General features: G+C 42.3%; 1 protein-coding gene across 29 annotated transcripts in view; it reads right to left on the reverse strand.

Moving 5' to 3' along the window:
* The window catches only part of LOC109907547 (E3 ubiquitin-protein ligase UBR5), a 40,581-nt gene extending 25,522 nt beyond the window's left edge, over positions 1-15,059 (reverse strand). For 12 of the 29 annotated variants that reach the window (XM_031787918.1, XM_031787866.1, XM_031787872.1 and 9 more), the window contains exons 1-19: positions 14,829-15,057; positions 10,948-10,992; positions 10,718-10,799; positions 10,398-10,474; positions 8,060-8,182; positions 7,142-7,427; positions 6,778-6,937; positions 6,307-6,456; positions 5,480-5,691; positions 5,080-5,196; positions 4,566-4,831; positions 4,193-4,310; positions 3,822-4,027; positions 3,486-3,595; positions 2,985-3,097; positions 2,513-2,674; positions 2,183-2,294; positions 1,889-2,043; positions 1,554-1,751 (exon numbers count right to left, since the gene is read on the reverse strand). In XM_031787918.1, coding sequence (XP_031643778.1) covers positions 1,554-1,751; positions 1,889-2,043; positions 2,183-2,294; positions 2,513-2,674; positions 2,985-3,097; positions 3,486-3,595; positions 3,822-4,027; positions 4,193-4,310; positions 4,566-4,831; positions 5,080-5,196; positions 5,480-5,691; positions 6,307-6,456; positions 6,778-6,937; positions 7,142-7,427; positions 8,060-8,182; positions 10,398-10,474; positions 10,718-10,799; positions 10,948-10,992; positions 14,829-14,890 — 2,754 coding nt within the window. In that variant the 5' untranslated portion in view covers positions 14,891-15,057. Of the gene's footprint in view, positions 1-1,553; positions 1,752-1,888; positions 2,044-2,182; positions 2,295-2,512; positions 2,675-2,984; positions 3,098-3,485; positions 3,596-3,821; positions 4,028-4,192; positions 4,311-4,565; positions 4,832-5,079; positions 5,197-5,479; positions 5,692-6,306; positions 6,457-6,777; positions 6,938-7,141; positions 7,428-8,059; positions 8,183-10,397; positions 10,475-10,717; positions 10,800-10,947; positions 10,993-14,828 lie in introns of all 29 variants that reach the window. The other 17 variants (XM_031787763.1, XM_031787773.1, XM_031787783.1 and 14 more) reach the window with 8 other exon arrangements.
* Between the last annotated feature and the right edge of the window lie 4,011 nt (positions 15,060-19,070).

The following is a 19,070-nucleotide window of genomic DNA, read 5'->3' on the forward strand; positions in this document are numbered from 1 at the left end:
ATCCAATGTAGAGCCTAAACTCAGGAAAAAAAGAAGCGTCCCTTTTTCAGGACCCTGTCTTTCAAAGATAATTCGTAAAATTCCAAATAACTTCAGATCTTCATTGTAAAGCGTTCATCGTAAACACTGTTTCCCAAGTTAGTTCAATGATCCATAAACAATTAATGAACATGCACCTGTGAAATGGTCATTAAGACACTAACAGCTTACAGATGGTAGGCAATCTAGGTCACGGTTATGAAAACTTAGCACACGAAAGAGGACTTTCTACGGACTGTGAAAAACACAAAAGAAAGATGGCCAGGGTCCCTGCTCATCTGCGTGAACGTGCTTTAGGCATGCTGCAAAAGGCTTGAGGACTGCAGATGTGGCCAGGACAAGACATTGCAATGTCCGTACTGTGAGACACCTAAGACAGCGCTGCAGGGAGACAGGACAGAGAGCTGATCGTTCTCGCAGTGGCAGATCACGTGTAACACCTGCACAGGATGGCAACAACTGCCCGAGTTACACCAGGAACGCACTATCCCTCTATCAGTGCTCAAACTGTCCGCAATAGGCTGAGAGAGGCTGGACTGCGGGCTTGTAGGCCTGTTGTAAGGCAGGTCCTCACCAGACATCACCAGCAACATCAACCAGCAACATCGTCAACTATGGACACAAACCCACAGTCACTGAACCAGACAGGACTGGCAAAAAGTGCTCCTCTCTGTTTCGCGTTTATCAACGAAAGAATGAGCATTACACCGAGGCCTGTCCTCTGGAGCGGGATTGACTTGGAGGTGGAGGGTCTGTCATGGTCTGGGGCAGTGTGTCACAGCATCATCGGAATGAGCTTGTTGTCATTGCAGGCAATCTCAACGCTGTGCATTACAAAGGAAGACATCCTCCTCCCTCATGTGGTACTCTTCCTGCAGGCTCATGCTAACATGACCCTCTAGCATGACAACGCCACCTGTCATACTGCTCGTTCTGTGCGTGATTTCCTGCAAGGCAGGAATGTCAGTGTTCTGCCATGGCCAGCGAAGAGCCCGGATCTCAATCCCATTGAGCACGTCTTGGACATGTTGGATCGGAGGGTGAGGGCTAGGGCCATTCCCCCCCAGAAATGTCTGGAAACTTGCAGGTGCCTTGGTGGAAGAGTTGGGTATCATCTCACAGCAGGAACTGGCAAATCTGGTGCAGTCCATGAGATGTACTGCAGTACTTAATGCAGCTGGTGGCCACACCAGATACTGACGGTTACTTTTGATTTTGCCCCCCCCCCCCCTTTGTTCAGGGACACATTGTTCTATTTCTGTTAGTTACGTCTGCGGAACTTGTCAGTTGTTGAATCTTATGTTTATAAATACATGTTAAGTTTGCTGAAAATAAACGCAGTTGACAGTGAGAGGACGCTTCTTTTTTGCTGAGTTTAAATTGAGCATGTTTTTTTGGTCCAGAAGTAAGCTCAATCTGGGGAAACCTGCGAAAATGACGATCCTTCCAGTAACAAATTGACCATCAACTAAATAATCCCCTTTGCGCTATAAATAATATCACATTTTGCTAACCTCCACAGCCAATATGATAATAGCAGCTTTCTTCTTGATGGTTGAGTTGGTGGGGAGGTTGGCCAGGGAGTGCACCCCCATGCCCAGGCTGGCGATGGGCGGAAGGTCCAGCCACTCAGGGTCTCGGATCCCGCCCATACAGTCTTTGGCCATTGGGTAAATTGTGCCATTTCCATCACGAAGGATGACTGGGGAGTCCTGGAAATAAAATTGTCAAAATGTGCTTAGAAAATAGAGAAATTGTTGGATCTGCAATTGCCTACACGACCTTTTCGCAATACATGAAGCATGGCTATATTAGAAAAGGTTGTATTGAGTAGCGGAGAGGTGCTGACCTGTCCTGCGGTGAAGATCGCTACATTGCGTTCACTCTGCCCCAAGAAGGCCAGGTTACTGGTGGGGAAGTTATTCTCCTGCTCTGCTTTGCCTGTGGCCAGGTCAAAGATACAGTACCTCACCCAGTTACCAGTCTTCAGCACTGCGTGGACTCCTGAAGGGGCAGACAACACAGCAAGTCAGAAATACACATAGAATTCATTCATTTCCACACTTAAAACACTCAATACTACATTATCGGCATTCAACGCCAACATGAATGAGTTCATTGTATTGTTTTCCAGATGTCTTACCTTTGGAGTCAACATTCACAGCCAGAATCTCAGCCTTCTCTGGGATGCAGAGTTTTTTAGGTGTACGCTGGAAGCAATCTGGAACTTTAGGAGTTCCACCAGTTTTTACCACCTGTTGATTAAAAGCGGCACCGGCTTTTAGACAAACAACATTTATACAACAGATGTAATACTACAATGACAGATACTTTTATTGTAAAATTGCGCTTAGATTGATTAAATAAATCGCACAAACATTAAACCATCACTGAAAACACATTTCTTTGGGAGTAATAACTACACTATACTGTTATAAGTATGTGAGTGTAAGTGAGCGTCCAATAGTCGTACCTGTAACTCATCTATTCTGAGCAGCCTACAGTCCTGCAGCAGTGAGGAGGGGTCAGAGTCAGTGATGGGAGCTGGAGCACTAGTCTGACTCGGCTGTGTGCTCACGCTGCTTGACGTCCCTGGAAACTTCACAGCTACATACGCACCGTCCACTTTCAGCACCTGAAGTTAAAAGACGGAGCTGTTGCAAATAGGGCCGTCATGAAGACGCCAATAACACAACGAACAGACAATCCACAGGATATAAAACATTTTACTATGGCTTTGAGTTCTGCTCTTATGCATTTCTTTACATGTAAATGAAAACAGAAAAGAAAAAACTGAAAAATAGAGTAGAAGGTTTTAGAAATAACTATCAAATTTGTGATAAATCTAAATAATTTACAGTGTTAATAAAAACAAAACAATGGTGTCTATCCCCCAGTCTGCCAGAGAGCGTTAGGGTCTGGTCCCTTCCTGTAGCCACACCCACCTTTCCCACAGGGACATTTTTAACATCCTCCACAAACACCACTTCCCGAAGAGGCCACTGCTCCTCGTTCACCTTCTCCTCCTCTTTGGGAGCCGGGGTCGAGCGTCTTCGTTCTGTAAGGGCAGAGAACACGCTAGGATATTCATACAACAGCAGACCAGGGTTAACAAACATGTAAAATACTCGGTGTGCTTGATTTAGCTTGTCCACTGTGCAAGGTGGGTGAGGTTTGCACTTTTAGGACTATTCTATCTGGGTTCCATTGTACTATGCAAGCTAAATCAATAGCAGCACAAGCATTTGACGTAAGTATTTAACCCAGGTCTCGTAAGCAGATACAGCAGATTTCATTATCAGATACAACAACTAGAGACAAACTCAAACTGCAAGCAAAAAAATAGAGACCTGCATTTGCCACACCATCTGTTTCAAAGGCAAATGAGTCATGGCAATACTAGAGCGAGAGAGGTGGTTAGTATAGTAGCTAGTAATGTGACGTACTGTAGGGCAGCGAGGCACTGCTAGCGATGGAGGAGGTGTCACTGCAGGTGGAGGCCGGGGAAGGAGGGGGCCCCATCTCAGTCTTTACCAACTCCGGCTTGCTCTCCGTTCTAAGGCGAGAATGGGTAGGACTGAGTTCATGCGTGTTGGAGACGAGTGTCTGATTTAGATTTGGAGTGGCTTAGAAGGGAACAAGCTGGTCTCAATTCACTCCCTACCTGTGGGCCTAACCCCTTTGATATTTGCACATCTGCAAACAAAGAAGGGTTAGGGCCAAGGGAAAAGGGCAGGGAGCAAATTGAGATCAGCTGCTCTCGGAAATGGAAGTTAACTCACTTGATCTCCTGTGTCTTGGTGGTCTTGTCCATGTTCTTGAGGCTCTCTGGTGATCGCAGCTGGAACCTGCAGCTGTCGTTCATGTTCCAGACAGACTCGAGGAGCAGTCCCACCTTGGGGATCCCAGCGTTGACAGAAAAGGCAACAGCACCGGCATGGTAGAGGGGGTTATTCCTCAGGCACACCTGGAGAGAGGACACAAACACCTGTTCACATTCGTTCAAAAGCAGTGTACGAGTGTACGCAACAGACATCCAACCGGATTCACAGGTGCAGAGAACAAAAACATTTCAGGAAAAAGGAACATTTATACACAGGGTTCTAATGCTCCCATAGTCTTGGTTTTATGTTTTAACGTTATGTTTTGTCACCTGCGTTCCCACGGTGATGTTGGGTATTGAGGAGATGCCGGCACTGGACTTTGGCTTCTTGTTCTTGGCTCTAGCCTTTTCAAGCATCTTTTTCCGTTGACTAAAAGGCACAACACCCCTGAGGAAACATTTCAAAACATAAACCACCAGATTAACCTTCTTGTACACATAGACATCTCAAGTACCGAGTTCGACATTTGCACTGGACATTTGAGTAGAGCGAGGGCATCTGGCCAGCCACTGCCTGAGTTCAACTAGTAATTGTTATTTTTCAAATACTTTAGCTGCACTTGATTGAGCTTGCTTGGCACAATCCCAGTGCAAACCCAGCCAATCTCTCTCTCGGCAGTGAAGATTAACTACTGTAACTCACCACCAGTACAGGCTGCTCTCCAGCTGGGCGCAGGTGTAGAGGGCACAGCAGTGCAGAGACACGATGCGCTCCCCCTGCAGCTCAGGGTAGGCCTGGGCACTGTGTTCCAGCTTGGATGCCACGCTGCTCAGGGTGTCATCCATCCAGGTCGCCACCTTGTTAGTCTCCGTGGCCACGGTGGCTCTGATGCTGTTAGCAGACAGCAGGGTGATCTTCTCATTGGTGAGGCCCAAGAAGGACACCCGGGGGTGGCGGATTAAAGGGTTCTGATTGGAGGAGGAGTCCATTTTTTAGATATATTTTCTTTAATGGGGTGGGTTTGCTACTAAAATGTGTATTTGAATGAAAACACCTATTTGCAAAGTAGTCCTCAGGAGGAGAGTTAGTTTTCTTAGTGTACAGCACTGGTCTCTGATAAATCATTTGAATTTTATTTGATAAAGTCTGCTGCTGAATCCTTCACATTGTTCATGCAATCAGTCCTGTTGGCTTGTTGTACAGTACTGCTGTTTACCTGTGTGTTTCTGTATGGTTCTGGTTCACTCCACTTCCACTGGTAGAGTTCCCCCTTAGAGCTCACTGCCACCAGCTCAGAGAACAAGGACCCAATGCTCACAAACTTCACACCATCCTGAACCAAAACGCCAACAGAAATATTACTTAGAAAAAGGTGCTCATCTGATCTGTGCATATTAACCCAAAACAATATTGAGGATATAGACCTAGCGAAAACTTAAAACATATTGATAGAAATAAACCAAGTGGGAAATCAATTAACATGATAAATGAATTCTGTCATGTTCCCTGAACAAGTTTATTGACATCACATCAATGAATGAACACCAAAATGAGTGGACCTTGCCATTACTCAAATTATTCCATCAACCAATCGATTAATGTCCCCATCCTCCCACCTTGTCAGGCCACCACTGCAGCTCCTCGCCCAGAGAGACAGGGCTCTGGACGGGGATGTTCTTCTTGTCCAGGCTGGGCTCCCCCTCGCGGCTGGTGGAGCCCCTCTCCGTGTCAAACGAGGCCCCATCCAGCCACCTCCGCTCCCGCAACCTCAACACAGACTCACGCTCACGCAACAGCTCTGAGTCACGCTCTAAGGGAAGAAGGAGAACTGGTATGGCAATGGGGTCACACCAGTGGGATAAAAGTAAGCCACTCTGGGGAAGACCCGTCAACAAATTAAAGAAATTTGTTTTTAGAATTATGCAAATAAGAGGGTTTTGGCAGTAAAAAGGTGAAAGTTAGGTGTCTGTCTGCACACTCACATGTTGAAATGTGAGGTAGGAAGACAGGTCACGATAGATTAGAGATAGACATGCATTACGAGGAAGAGGGTTTATCCTACAGCATAAGGCTGCAGTAGAGAGTGGTGCCTGTAATGACAGGGTCTAATGGGCCTTTCTCAGAGGGCTCACTGAAGAACAGGTATTATGGCCATGCAGCATACTGAACACACATTCACAACACCACATCCACATGGGCTTTGCCGACAGGTTGAAAAGGAAAGACTAGTATTGACTTTAACAATATACCTCGACTATCAGAGAACTAAAAGCATATACTATATGTGGTGAAAAGTAATCTTACATCCATTTAGGTAACAGATAAGGTAACTTGTTACTACAACTATTTAGGAAGAGAAATATGATTTCAATCTCCATCTCCTGACTACAGAAGAGGATGATGGTCCCCAGGCAGCAGCTCTGAGTGCCGTGTGGTCAGTTACCTCGCGAGGAGCCCAGACGGGACAGGGAGGAGCGTCTGAAGGAGGGGTAGCCGAAGTAGCTGATGTCCTCAGAGAACATGGCGTCAGCATCGATGATGACACTGGGGTGGGCTGAGTGGATGTCAGCATCCAGCAAGGACATCAGGTCCTCTGTAAGGTCAACACAAAAGAGAGGGATGTTAATGACATGACTATTACTGTCCCATCAGGCAAGGGTCAAACCCATAGGTTAATAAAGACGTTTGCATTTAGAATTGTGAAAACTCCATCAGTTTCACAAATGTAGCAAATCACAAATTTAGCAAATACCATCTACATAAAGCGTTCACATAAGCCCCTTAAAACCAGACCAAACAGTTTGAGAGCCCTCTGCTCTTCATACAAAGCTGCCATGCTGAGTCTTTCTTGCAATAGATTATCATCTTAATGAGAAAGCTGTAGAATACACATCAAGGTGAAATAAAGTGGTACCTCCAGGGAGGTAGGACTCGCTGGCTGTGTCATCGCCATCGTCACCGTCCTCATCGTCTCTGCTCAGTAGGTTGTTGACAGCCAGGTTGACATCCAGGTTGGTCCTCTGGAGCTCCCGGATGATCACACTCCTAGACTTCCCCTGGAGGACCACCTGAGCCTGGGGAAGGAGGGAGGCAACATGAAGATCACCACCCAGAAATCAACCATGTGACGGTGGTGACTGAACACCAGAGAGAAGTGAAGGCCATGTGTTGAGGCCCCTTATGTGAGGGGCTCTGGTCAAGCAATAAAATTGTCATATGGTGGGGTCACTTCCAGAATTTAAATAAAAATGTAGTTGAGGACAGACAGTGGGTCTAACCTGGGAGATGAGTTCCTCTGGGATGACTGAGGCAGGGATGACAGGCTGGGGCTGGCTGCCCAGGAGACCAGAGCCCCGGTCCCTCCCTGTGCGGATCACCCTGGTCTGACGTCTCGAGTCCCTGGCAGCTGTAGATGACCTCCCAGAGGAGCCTCCACCACCTCCTCCACTGACAGCTCCTCCTACACCTCCTCCCCCTGCACCTCCTACACTGCTGCTGCTGCCACCGCCACCACCACCTCCTCCTCCACCTGATCCACCGTTCACCCCGGAGCTCCAGCGACTCCTGTTATAGCACAAGGCGAAGGTCATGCACAGCAGTCAGCCACACAGCAGAAACTCAACTCAACACACGGCTGCCTGCCTGCACACTGGATTAGCAATTAACCGTGGGACAGCTGGCTTTCAGAGAGAGCAGAGGTCCCAGGGTATTTATGCATACCGCAATTTGGAAGAAATAGTTTGGTAGTAAATGTCTTGTCATTTGAATTTGACCACATTAAATCTCATAATTAAGGGGCCAGTAAAGTAAGAAAAAAAGAAAACAAGGTGGAAAAAACAATGGAGGATGGTAGATTGCTTTCACTTAGTCTCATTCAAAATCAGCCCACAGCACATTTCTATCAAAGCTCAATAGGTATTTAATGTTTATGCCTTTAACCTCAGAGCTGCTGCTGCTGCTTTGGATTGAAGGTCCCAATTTCCAGGACAACTGTGCTACAAGGTCTGATTCTGACCACGTCATCTCATTTTACATGGACAATACCTGAATCCTGGATAGTAATGACTTCAGCAGTCCTCCTGCAGCTGTCTTTGTCTAGGCCTAAGTGGCGCTAATGCACATGAAACCATATAACGACTTTACCCGAGTGTGTCTAGGGGAGGTTTTTCCTGAGGGCCCTTACTGCCAGAACTTACCCAAGGGTGTTGCCTGCCAGTCTGCCCAGTGTGTCAGAGCCAGACAGGAACCAGGGAGGATCACTAGTCCTGCCTGGCCTGGAGCTCCTTCCTGTCCCTGAACCACTGCCACTCAACTTTGAACTGGAAACAAAAGACGGGAAGACGGGAGATCAGATCAGTTACTACATACCTAGTAGTCCCACATGATGGGACCAAAGATTAAGACGACAACCTGGGAGTGGAAATCCCAGGTTATGGGCCTTTGTCCCAAAAGCCCCATGTCTTAGGGCTTTTACATTTTTATGTTTAAGGTTAAAAAAACAACAGGGGAAATGGAGACTAGCAATGGAGACTAGCATGGCAACACCCTCGGGAATCAGAATTGGCTGCAACTCGTTCCGTCGTCAAGACTTATTCCTTTTTCAAGGTTCTTGGGATTTTTTAGGGCTGCGATTGCTAACTCCTAAAATATGATAATTTGATATCATCGGAGTGTATTGTGTTAAATAAATTTGATGTCTATTGGACATGGATGTATGGATATGCTGCAGTCTACATTTAATTGAGTCAATTGCATTACATACTTGCCACCAAATCATAAGCAACGCCTGAGACTGACCATAACAGCAATGTCCTCTCTGAGATTCAAACCCATGACTCTTTTGTACACAGTATCTCAATATATTGTGAATTGCTTCCCAATGAAAGAATGCAGATACATTTTACGATTAGGCATTTTAGCAACACACAAAATATAGAAGTGTTTATTTAGCAACTGAGTATAATAGGCCTAACAATGAGTTGTGCAGACTTCTGCAGAAATAAAACACAGACCTGTAAAAATGTACATTTGTTTATCATTTATTACACAAGTATTACACTGTAAAAAAAAAAGAAATATAGTGCAGTGTGACTGGATAGTATTCTGAGTGGAAGCTTTGTTCAGTCAGCTGTCAAAGTTACTGATTGAAAATGTGCAGTGCTTTTTCCACAGTAAGGCTTTCCAGTAAACCACAATGCGGCTGACTGCAAAGCTATTACCAACTGAAACCATCTCATTTTCTTTTGAAAAGTTCAGCTTATTTCACTGTGCCAGACAACAAAACATATGCTCTGCAGAAAAGCTTAAAGTAAACCAGTCACATTGTTCAACAGCCATTCTCAGGCTGATTCACTTGCATGCTTTGCAACTAGAGGGCCTAGTTCACAGTTTGATGCTGTTCTGCTGGTAAGATATATATGCTATCAATGAAACTCACAAATGCATGCCGGCCACCAACACAATCCCGAGCAAAAGCTAAAAGGGCATTCTTGCTCATACAAAATAAAACAAAGAAAAGCTCATTCATAAATGCAATTGGCTTTCAGAACGCTGCCTAGATTTCCGAAATGCTAAAATACCATTGCGAGCTTTGTTTTGTCTAGTTTTTGTTTGGGACAGTAAATTGCAGAGATGGAATAAAATACCAATGACTTATCTATAAACATACACTGTCCATGATGCAAAACACCTCAACACAGTGAACACTTTCTGGTCTTTCATTTGTCATAGCGTGTTAAGTGAATAAGTAATAACATAATGAAACCGTTCAACTAGTAAGCCTAAGGACTTAGTATGAACTCAGTGGAACTCAACTTGCAGGACTCACCATTGCTAGGCTTCAGCATGCAGAAGTCAAGGCAGACAAAATATCTCGCTGCGTTTTGTAAATGCAGATCTAAAACGCTTCCATTTGTCAATTCTGCTCGGCTTCAGGCAGGGTTCGCGCCAAATCAAGAATGTAAAAGGACTCATTTTGTGCTTCAGTTGCACTTCCCCACTCAGATGAAATCTCTGCTCTCTCATAGGATCACCAGACAGCGCTCTGACTGATATGCGTTCGGTACTTTCCTCCAGTGTAGTTTTTTCAGTAACAAGTTACAAAAAGACTTTCATCAGGCAAAACATTAGGAAATGTAGCTGGCTACATTCTTTCGATGACAAACATTACAAATATGATGGCCACCCATCGTTTTTGCAAAAAAAGACCTTGCTTTTTCATTGCAAACTAATTTACTAGCCAAATAGCATTGCACTTCTGTTGTCATCGGATGAAATTAATTTTCTGCCGAATGTGTTGCACTAATGTGTTTTGTGTGAAGAAAAGGGGTGTACAACTATATAGTTTCACTCTACTGAAGCAAAAAACAAAAAAACGTTCAATATAAAAACACAGGTGAAATGGTTTAAAACAGATTTTTTTAATGGTATATGTTTTGAAACCACCAATTTCTAAAAGCTAATGCAACCCCTGGTCATAAAGATCTCTTAAACTCCATTAGGATGAAACTATTTTCCTAGTGTAAACAGTCTCACCCATCGTTGCCATCTGGTTTGGTCAGCTCCAAACGATCAGGCTGGACAGCAAAGCTGATCCGACACACACGTCCATCCTGGAAAGAAAGTAATTACTACATATTATCAAAAAGGAAAAGGTGATGGCATGTCACAAAAAAAGACTGCACTAAAATATTTGTTTTATTATTAAATGGTGCTCTTATTATTATTATTTTTTAAGACTGTGCACTGTATAGGGAAATATGGTGCCATTTGGAATCACAACCTCCATCCAAAATGTAGAGGCAGTACAGCTCAAATGTTATTGATCGTAATAAACATAAATCCTTCGATGTTACCTCAAGCAGAAAGCCAGCATGGTTTGGGCCAACTACACATTGTTTTAAGGAGGCCTGCTCCAGCAGGTTGAGGTGTGGATGACTGCATTGGAAACAGATAATGTAGTGAATGTTAACATGTAGAAACCGCTATATACCTGTGGAATGTGGTCCCTGCTGAAAGACATGGCTGAATAATACATTTGCTTATTATTCCAGTTAAAATAAAATGCATCATATTCAGGTCTTACCTGTTAAAGTTGTATTTGTTGAGTTTCTCCGACACTTCACGAAGTCTGTTAAGGATAAAAAATGAAATAAAAAAACATTGACATTAGTGAGATTGTTCATTCCCGTTCACGGTATGAATCTGTGCAATTAACGGTGTGGAAATCCATGGCCAATAAGGACATTTTTACTAGTCTGTACTCTGTGTAGACTAAGGAGCAAGGCATCTGCTTGCACAAAATTAACAAGAAGTCCGATGAGAATCTCAATAGTATCAAAATTACACACCAGCTTAAATTGAAAAAAAAAAAATCTAAATAGCAGTATAGCTTAAACAGTTAGAGCATGGTGTGTATAACCACATGCACTGCATTGGGACTGTTGCCATTACTCACAGGATGCCAGCGGGCAGGTCATTCCCAAAGTCAAAAGACAGAGGGAATGTACAGTTGAAGTCAGAAATGTACATACACCTTAGCCAAATACATTTAAACTCAGTTTTTCACAATTCCTGAAATTTAATCAGAGTAAAAATTCCCTGTCTTAGGTCAGTTAGGATCACCACTTTATTTTATGAATGTGAAATGTCAGAATAGAATTATTTATTTATTTCATCACATCCCCAGTGGGTCAGAAGTTTACATAATAATTGAGTGTATTAGGTAGCATTGTCTTTAAATTGATTCACTTGGGTCAAACGTTTCAGGTAGCCTTCCACAAGCTTCCCACAATAAATTGGGTGAATTTTGGCCCAATCCTAACAGACGGAGCTGGTGTAAGCGAGTTAAGTTTATAGGCCTCCTTACTCACACACGCCTTTTCTGTTCTGCCCACACATTTTCTGTAGGATTGAGGTCAGGGTTTTGTGATGGCCACTCCAATACCTTGACTTTGTTGTCCTTAAGCCATTTTGCCACAACTTTGGAAGTATGCTTAGGGTCATTGTCCATTTGGAAGACCAATTTGCGACCAAGCTTTAACTGATGTCTTGAAATATTGCTTCAATATATCCACGTAATTTTCCTTCCTCGTGATGCCATTTACTTTGTGAAGTGCACCAGTGTCTCCAGCAGCAAAGCACCCCCACAACATGATGCTGCCACCCCCGTGCTTCACGGTTGGGATGGTGTTCTTCGGCTTGCAAGCATCCCCCTTTTTCTTCCAAACATAACAATGGTCATTATGGCCAAACAGTTCTATTTTTGTTTCATCAGACCAGAGGACATTTCTCCGAAAAGTACAATTCGGGGGACGCATGGCTTTCGACCTTCGTCTCTCCCACGCGGGAGTTGTAGCGATGAGACAAGGTAGTAAATACTAATAATTGGATACCACGAAATTGGGGAGAAAAGGGGGTAGCATTAAAATAAATAAAAACCATGTCCGTAAAATATGGCATGCTGACTAAACTTTTGTTTCAGCACTAGCATCTATTTTCTCAATGAGTGAACCAGGCACATTCCTTACTCCTTTTGCTTGCTATGAAATGACAGGTCAAATAGGATCAACAATTGTTTAAACAGATCTTCAACTGCTATAGGCTACACTACTAAAAGCATTGATTCTACATTCTAATGGTGTTAGTACAACAATAGTTGTTGACAGGAAACAGGTGAAGAGAACAAACATTTAATTAATCCATATGCTCAAGGGAGCAAGTCAATACACGAAGGCTGATATCATACAAAAAAAATCAGCCGCAGAAAGTGGACAAATCTTGTCAAAGATGCAATATTACCTGTTGCAAAGGGGAAAGGCTATCAGACAGTTGCATGCAAGCTGTAAGGGGTGAAAATGTAAGAAATAGGCCTATGCCAAATGACATTTCCTGTCAAGCAAGCCCAGTGGACAAGCCAATGGATGGCAATGACTTATAAGGCAAAGCCCGGTGGGGTTGTCCAGCGACAGGAAGCAGTCCGTCAGCAGAAGATAAACAATGAGCCAGCAACACTGTCTTGATATATGAGGCACACCACCCAGAGCCATTAATAACCAACATCAACAGGACAGAAGGGCACTTTTAGTCTGCAAGAAATGTGTTTGCATATTCTCAACCTAATGTTCTCCTCCTAACCTGTACAAAAATACTGTTTTATCCATGTGGGTCAGAGAAGAATTAGTGTACTCAGCTGGGTCATGGAAAGACATCGTGAACAGTCGAGGCAAGAGCAGTCCATGAGACTGGCTTGTGAGTCACAACCCATTCTTGTAAGCAAATATATCATTTTTTTGTGATAAAAGTATGCCTCTTGAGAACTATGGTAAGATACACCTATTTGGTAAGACAAATAACTGCAGTTGAGCAGTAGGGAGATAAATTAGCACATGGTGACCATATAGCAAATGTGAATGCATGCCATTGCCTGTGCTATCAGCTTGTAAAAGATATGGCTTACCTGGGGATTGATTGTCATTCCACATTAGCCAATTGTCACAAGATGAGTGAACATGATTGTATTAGGCCAAAGTTAAGTCAACGGAACCATCTTGTTAAATTAGGCCCAAGCAGGTGGCCAATGGTACAGACCTGGATTATACACAAGTACAAAATCCTAGCTTCATGTGTCATATCCTGGATTTTAATTCAAGGTCATTCAATATGTGCTTTTCCAACATCCCAAATCTCTGTCTTAAAGTAGAACGGCCCATTAATCTGTTCAATCTCAATGGATGATATAAATAGGTTTACTATAAATCACATACAGAGCAAAATGCAGGTCACAAGACAGACAGTCAACTGTTCATAGCTGGTCCTTGTCTCTTAAGCTAACGTCTGTAAAATAAAAAAATAACTTAAAAAGGCCAACTCCGCCACTTTCAAACTCTTATTATGTCCAGCAGATGTGATAACGGGGCATTTCTGTTTTGTACTTCAAATAATACAAAGTTAAAACGTTATTGCTACCAAATGATATCTTCAACAGTGATTTTCAAACAGTGTGAGAGTCGCGGTGACATGGGGGGGGGGGCAAGAAAATACACCCTTGGCCTAGAAACTCGTTGCAGGTTTTGAAAATCATTCTTTTTTAAAATCATACCTGTAATGTCACAGAAAGCATTTTTTTAGGACCTTAACTTTGTCAAACCACATATAGAAAAGCGCTGTTTTCAAAAACTGTATTGGTTTGATGCTGGAGATTGACTATGACGTTGAAAACTGGTTTATATCTTTTTTATTGAACTAGGCAAGTTACAAGTTCGACGAACAATATTAGTTGGTTGACTAACGTTTGTTATTTAACTAACGTCGTTGGCTAGATAAACAAGTCGGATCAAATAAGCAATCCAATGTTATCTTACAGTTGGTTGGCTGGATAACGGTACCTAAATAGCAAGCAAACATATTGGCACAAGTGTGGCTAGCTTAGCTAACGTTATCTAGCAGTGACTAATACATTAGCTAGCTTATTAGCCACTTAACTAGCTACATCTTCAAACGTTCCGTTGAGCTAGCCAGCTGGATAGTCGACAATAAGATATCCAAAAGGTAGCTAACATGATATACAATGTCAAATGCAAAAAAAACATTGACGGATCATTACAATGCCATAATCACTTACGTTCCCCCATCCCCCAACCCGCATTGTCCGTCTCAAGTTTGACCATCGGCCAATCATTCCAGGCAGAGACGGAGAACGAACGAAACAGCTCCGTTAACTGCTGCTAGCTATGGCTAACTAGCTTGTTAGCCTAGCAGGCTAGCTAACGTCGTTAGCTACGTTGAAGAGGCTTGTTCAAGATGCCGGGCCTTGCTTCAAGTACGGTAATGTGGTCGAAAATTGTTTGATTGAAATACACATGACAATATGAATATTGCTTCGAAACAAATAGATAACCGTCGGGTGCCACACCCTACACATATATATTGATTTAAACCCCTATTTTCCACGCCCGCAACAAATACCTGTCATTGAGCTGGTCCTCAGTCCCGGGCAGCGGGTGAACCACAAAGTGTATGGATGTCATGGATCCAATCCAAATGAACACACAAATGTGTCTGGGAAATGTTATTTTCTCGATATCTGTATATGTAAGGATTCATATAAATATTTTATGACAAAAAATCCCGAGCTTAGAACTACAGCCTCCTCACCCACATGCCGCCATCTTAACTCTACCAAGCTTTTTCGTTCTGTATGTTGATTAACCTTAGCACACACGAAAACTGGATGCTGGTTGGACCTTGAACAGAAACAAGGAATATGTTAAACGGAACGGGATTGGTTTAGAGAAGAAAGGCAATGAAGAGAAAGGAAATGAACATTTCTAGACGTCTAGCTCGTGCTATTTTAAAAATGTAACTGAATTGTGATAAATCTATTTGTTATTTGGGTATTTTATTAGGATCCCCATCAGCTGTTGCGAAAGCAGCAGCTACTCTTCCTGGGGTCCACACCAAACATGAAACATAATACAGAATGACATAATACAGAACATCAATAGACAAGAATGTGTTGATATATGATGTCTAGGATTAGTAGACTACAGTTTAAAGGAAATGTATACTGTTTTTTATATTGGTCCTGACAGAAGAGGTAGGATAATTATGACAGTATCCTCTCCTAGAAGGAAGATTATACACAATGCCTCCAGGTGCACGATAAGGATGCACAAAGGAATGCTGCCAACAAATCCAAGGATGTTTGAGATAATCCATAATAAATTTGAAGCTCTGTGGGAATTTAGCAAACAATGATAACAGGCGCTTCCTCTGACATTGACAAAACTGGATCAATAGAGCAAACAAAATCATGTCTTACATTCAGACATTTCCTTTCCACTCTGTCATTACTTTTATGATAAATAAACATTCTCCGTTATGCAAACTGGTATGTGGATACTATAACATGGATATTAAGGATCACTGTCCAGTATGACTTTCGTGTAGGTGTATATTAACCAATGATTGTATCCCATTCCATGTATAATCCCCATGCTCCCTCTGCTGGTTGACATCCCCACAGCTCAAGAGAGGAATTACATACTTCAATTAAATGTCTAGTTTTGAATTACATTTGGTTGAGTTGTCAACTAACATGAATTCAATGTGAAATCAATCAACATTATACCCCATCTTAGGATTTAAGTTCAAATACAAAATTCTCTTATATTGATGACTTTTTACAAATCCAATCCGTTTTCCACATTGGTTCAAAGTCATCACATTTAATCTTTTGGTTGAAATGATGTGGAAACAATGTTGATTCAACCTGTTTTTGCCCAGTGGGTATAGTGGCGTAATGAAAAAGGTCCACAGATATATCACTTGTCTATAGACCTTCAGTAACCACTGTCAAAATCATACATGGACTGCTTGATTCATGTTGCCCTGGATATGAGTGCTGTGCTGGCCTAATTATGACAGAACCCCCAAAAGAAGCATGGCAGCAGGAACCAAAGGTATAATTATTTTAGCCTGTTTTTCAATTTCCACACAGCAATAAAAACATGTTGGCTGGCTTTTGCTACGCATCCAGTGTTGAGCGATTGTATGTTACAGTACATCTTTTTGAAGAAAATGTATTAAAACATTTTGATAGACCTGGTGCAGTTTTTTAGATAACTCTATTATGTCGCAGAAGCATTGATTGCATGTACCTACTCATCTAGAAACAGCTTCAGTCATTTAGACCTATGGTCTGTCTGGGTTACTTGAAGTTAGTTTTTTATATCAGCAGATGGCAGGCTTTGTCTTTCACTTTTTGAGAAGTGTGTTGTTGGCTGCTGATCGAGTATCCCAGAGACAGGGCCCTAATCCTACCCTTATGATACCCAATAACTCTTTGTCAAATCACAAGTATTTGACTGTTTATTTAAAATAAAATAAAAATGAAAGAAATATTGTATTTTATGATCACAGTATCAGAGGAAGAATTCATTTATGAAGGAATTTAATTCAGAAAATAAAGATTTCTATATTTCTCAAAAAATAATAAATACAGTATATGCTCTGTGTTAACAGACACAAATGGAAATGGATATATCTGTGTTCTCAGGGTATAAAATTATCTAAACTGTATACAACTGCTCATTTGAATGACAAAGAGAGGCACATAGGTAATGCTACAGGTTTGTCTGTTCGTCATCTCTTCTTCATCATCAGCCTATACAGTGGAAGAAATTACTAATACTCTGAAATTCATGACTGTACAGCCCATTTGAGTATAGGAGTGTAAAAGAAGGGAATAGAGAGCTCCACTTCTCTCTGCCTGCCCCTGAGGTGAATAAGTGGAGAGAGTCCTTCATCTGACAGGAGAGACTCTCGCATTCCCTCAGAATCAACATAAACTGCAAAGTTCCCAGAGAGCCAGCTGCTGTGATCTGCTTCACACTCACTTGCTTTCTTCAGTAAAGTTAGATTTGGTACAGCTGGTTGACAATTCTCTCAGCGGTATTGCAAAATGTTTCTACAAAAAAAGAAAAACATGAGGGCAAATCTGGTTCATGTGGCCATTGGTCTGGTACTAGGCGTACACACAAGTAAATGTGAGGTGACCATGTTTTAGTTTCTTATGTTGTGTTATAACCTCTGTGGTCTGTTTATAACAGTTTTATAACAAATAGTAACAGTTTGTTTTTTACTTTCACTTCAGGTACTTTGCATTGTTGTATTCTGAATTGTCAGTGGCAAGCCACATTATATAGGGGGGGGGGGGGGGCTTAGTTTACATGATGAAATGCATTGTTATGACGCTGTTAAAATAGTTGGATGACAGAAAAAAACAAACACTGATTATTCAGATGTATACATTTTGCAGATTATGCTTGCTAATTTTATGACTAGTCATTTCCCTAAAAATATCACCTGCAAGAACATTTCCAGGAGTTAAACAGATTGTATAGCTGGTGGAACTGTCACCAAAACATGTTGCTTTTCCAGAAATCCACTGTGTGCCTCTGTGTATTCCTATCCTGAGGTGCTTGAACTCCATGCCAGTACCACTCTGTTGCCACTAAGCCTAAATGTTACCCTTTATCAGAGCCAAGTCAAACAAGAACACAGAAATATCACTGTTATTTTTAGATTACGGGTCAATGTGTTATCAAATGGCCTAAAATGGGGATCAATATAGACATACTGATAATAAAACAAACAGCAGGAAACTTGCTGTGTCACTGCAATGGATGCACTGCATTACACAATGCAGAAATCTAGTGCACATCCTTCAACTTTCACCTCACATATTCACATTGGTTATACAATTTAAATCAGATTTTACAACCTCTGCCATTTTCTAGCCACTTAAAAGCTTAATTTTAAAAAAAAATATATTATTCACCTTTATTTAACCAGATAGGCCAGTTGAGAACAGGTTCTCATTTACAACTGCGACCTGGCCAAGATAAAGCAATTTGTCCTACAAAAACAACAAAACAGAGTTACATATGGGATAAACACACGTATAGTCAATAAAACAATAGAAAAATCTATGTACAGTGTATGCAAATGTAGTAAGATTAGGGAGGTAAGGCAATAAATAGGCCATAGAGGCGAAATAATGACAATTTAGCATTAACACTGGAGTGATAGATGTGCAGATGATGATGTGCAAGTAGAGATACTGGGGTGCAAAAGATCAAAAAATAAATAAATAACAATATGGGGATGGGGTAGTTGGGTGTGCTATTTACAGATGGGCTGAGTACAGGTACAGTGATCGGTAAGCTGCTCTGACAGCGGATTCTGAAAGTGAATTTTGCAATTCGTTCCAATCATTGGCAGCAGAGAACTGGAAGGGAAGGCGGCCCAAGGAGGTGTTGGCTTTGGGGATGACCAGTGAAATATACCTTCTGGAGCGCATGCTACGGGTGGGTGTTGCTATGGTGACCAGTGAGCTGAGATAAGGTGGGGCTTTACCTAGCAAAGACTTATAGATGACCTGGAGCCAGTGGGATTGGCGAAGAATATGTAGCGAGGGCCAGCCAATGAGAGCATACAGGTTGCAGTGGTGGGTAGTATTGTAACAGCGTTCTTCGTTTGTAGAAAGAGAGTCGGACCGAAATGCAGCGTGGTGGTTACTCATGTTCTTTAATGAAGAAAAAGTGACGATACATGAAATAACTTAATAAATACAAAAACAACAAACGGAACGTGAAACCTAATACAGCCTATCTGGTGACACAACACAGAGACAGGAACAATCAC

Source organism: Oncorhynchus kisutch, linkage group LG2, assembly GCF_002021735.2.
Source record: "Oncorhynchus kisutch isolate 150728-3 linkage group LG2, Okis_V2, whole genome shotgun sequence".
Lineage (NCBI taxonomy): Eukaryota > Metazoa > Chordata > Actinopteri > Salmoniformes > Salmonidae > Oncorhynchus > Oncorhynchus kisutch.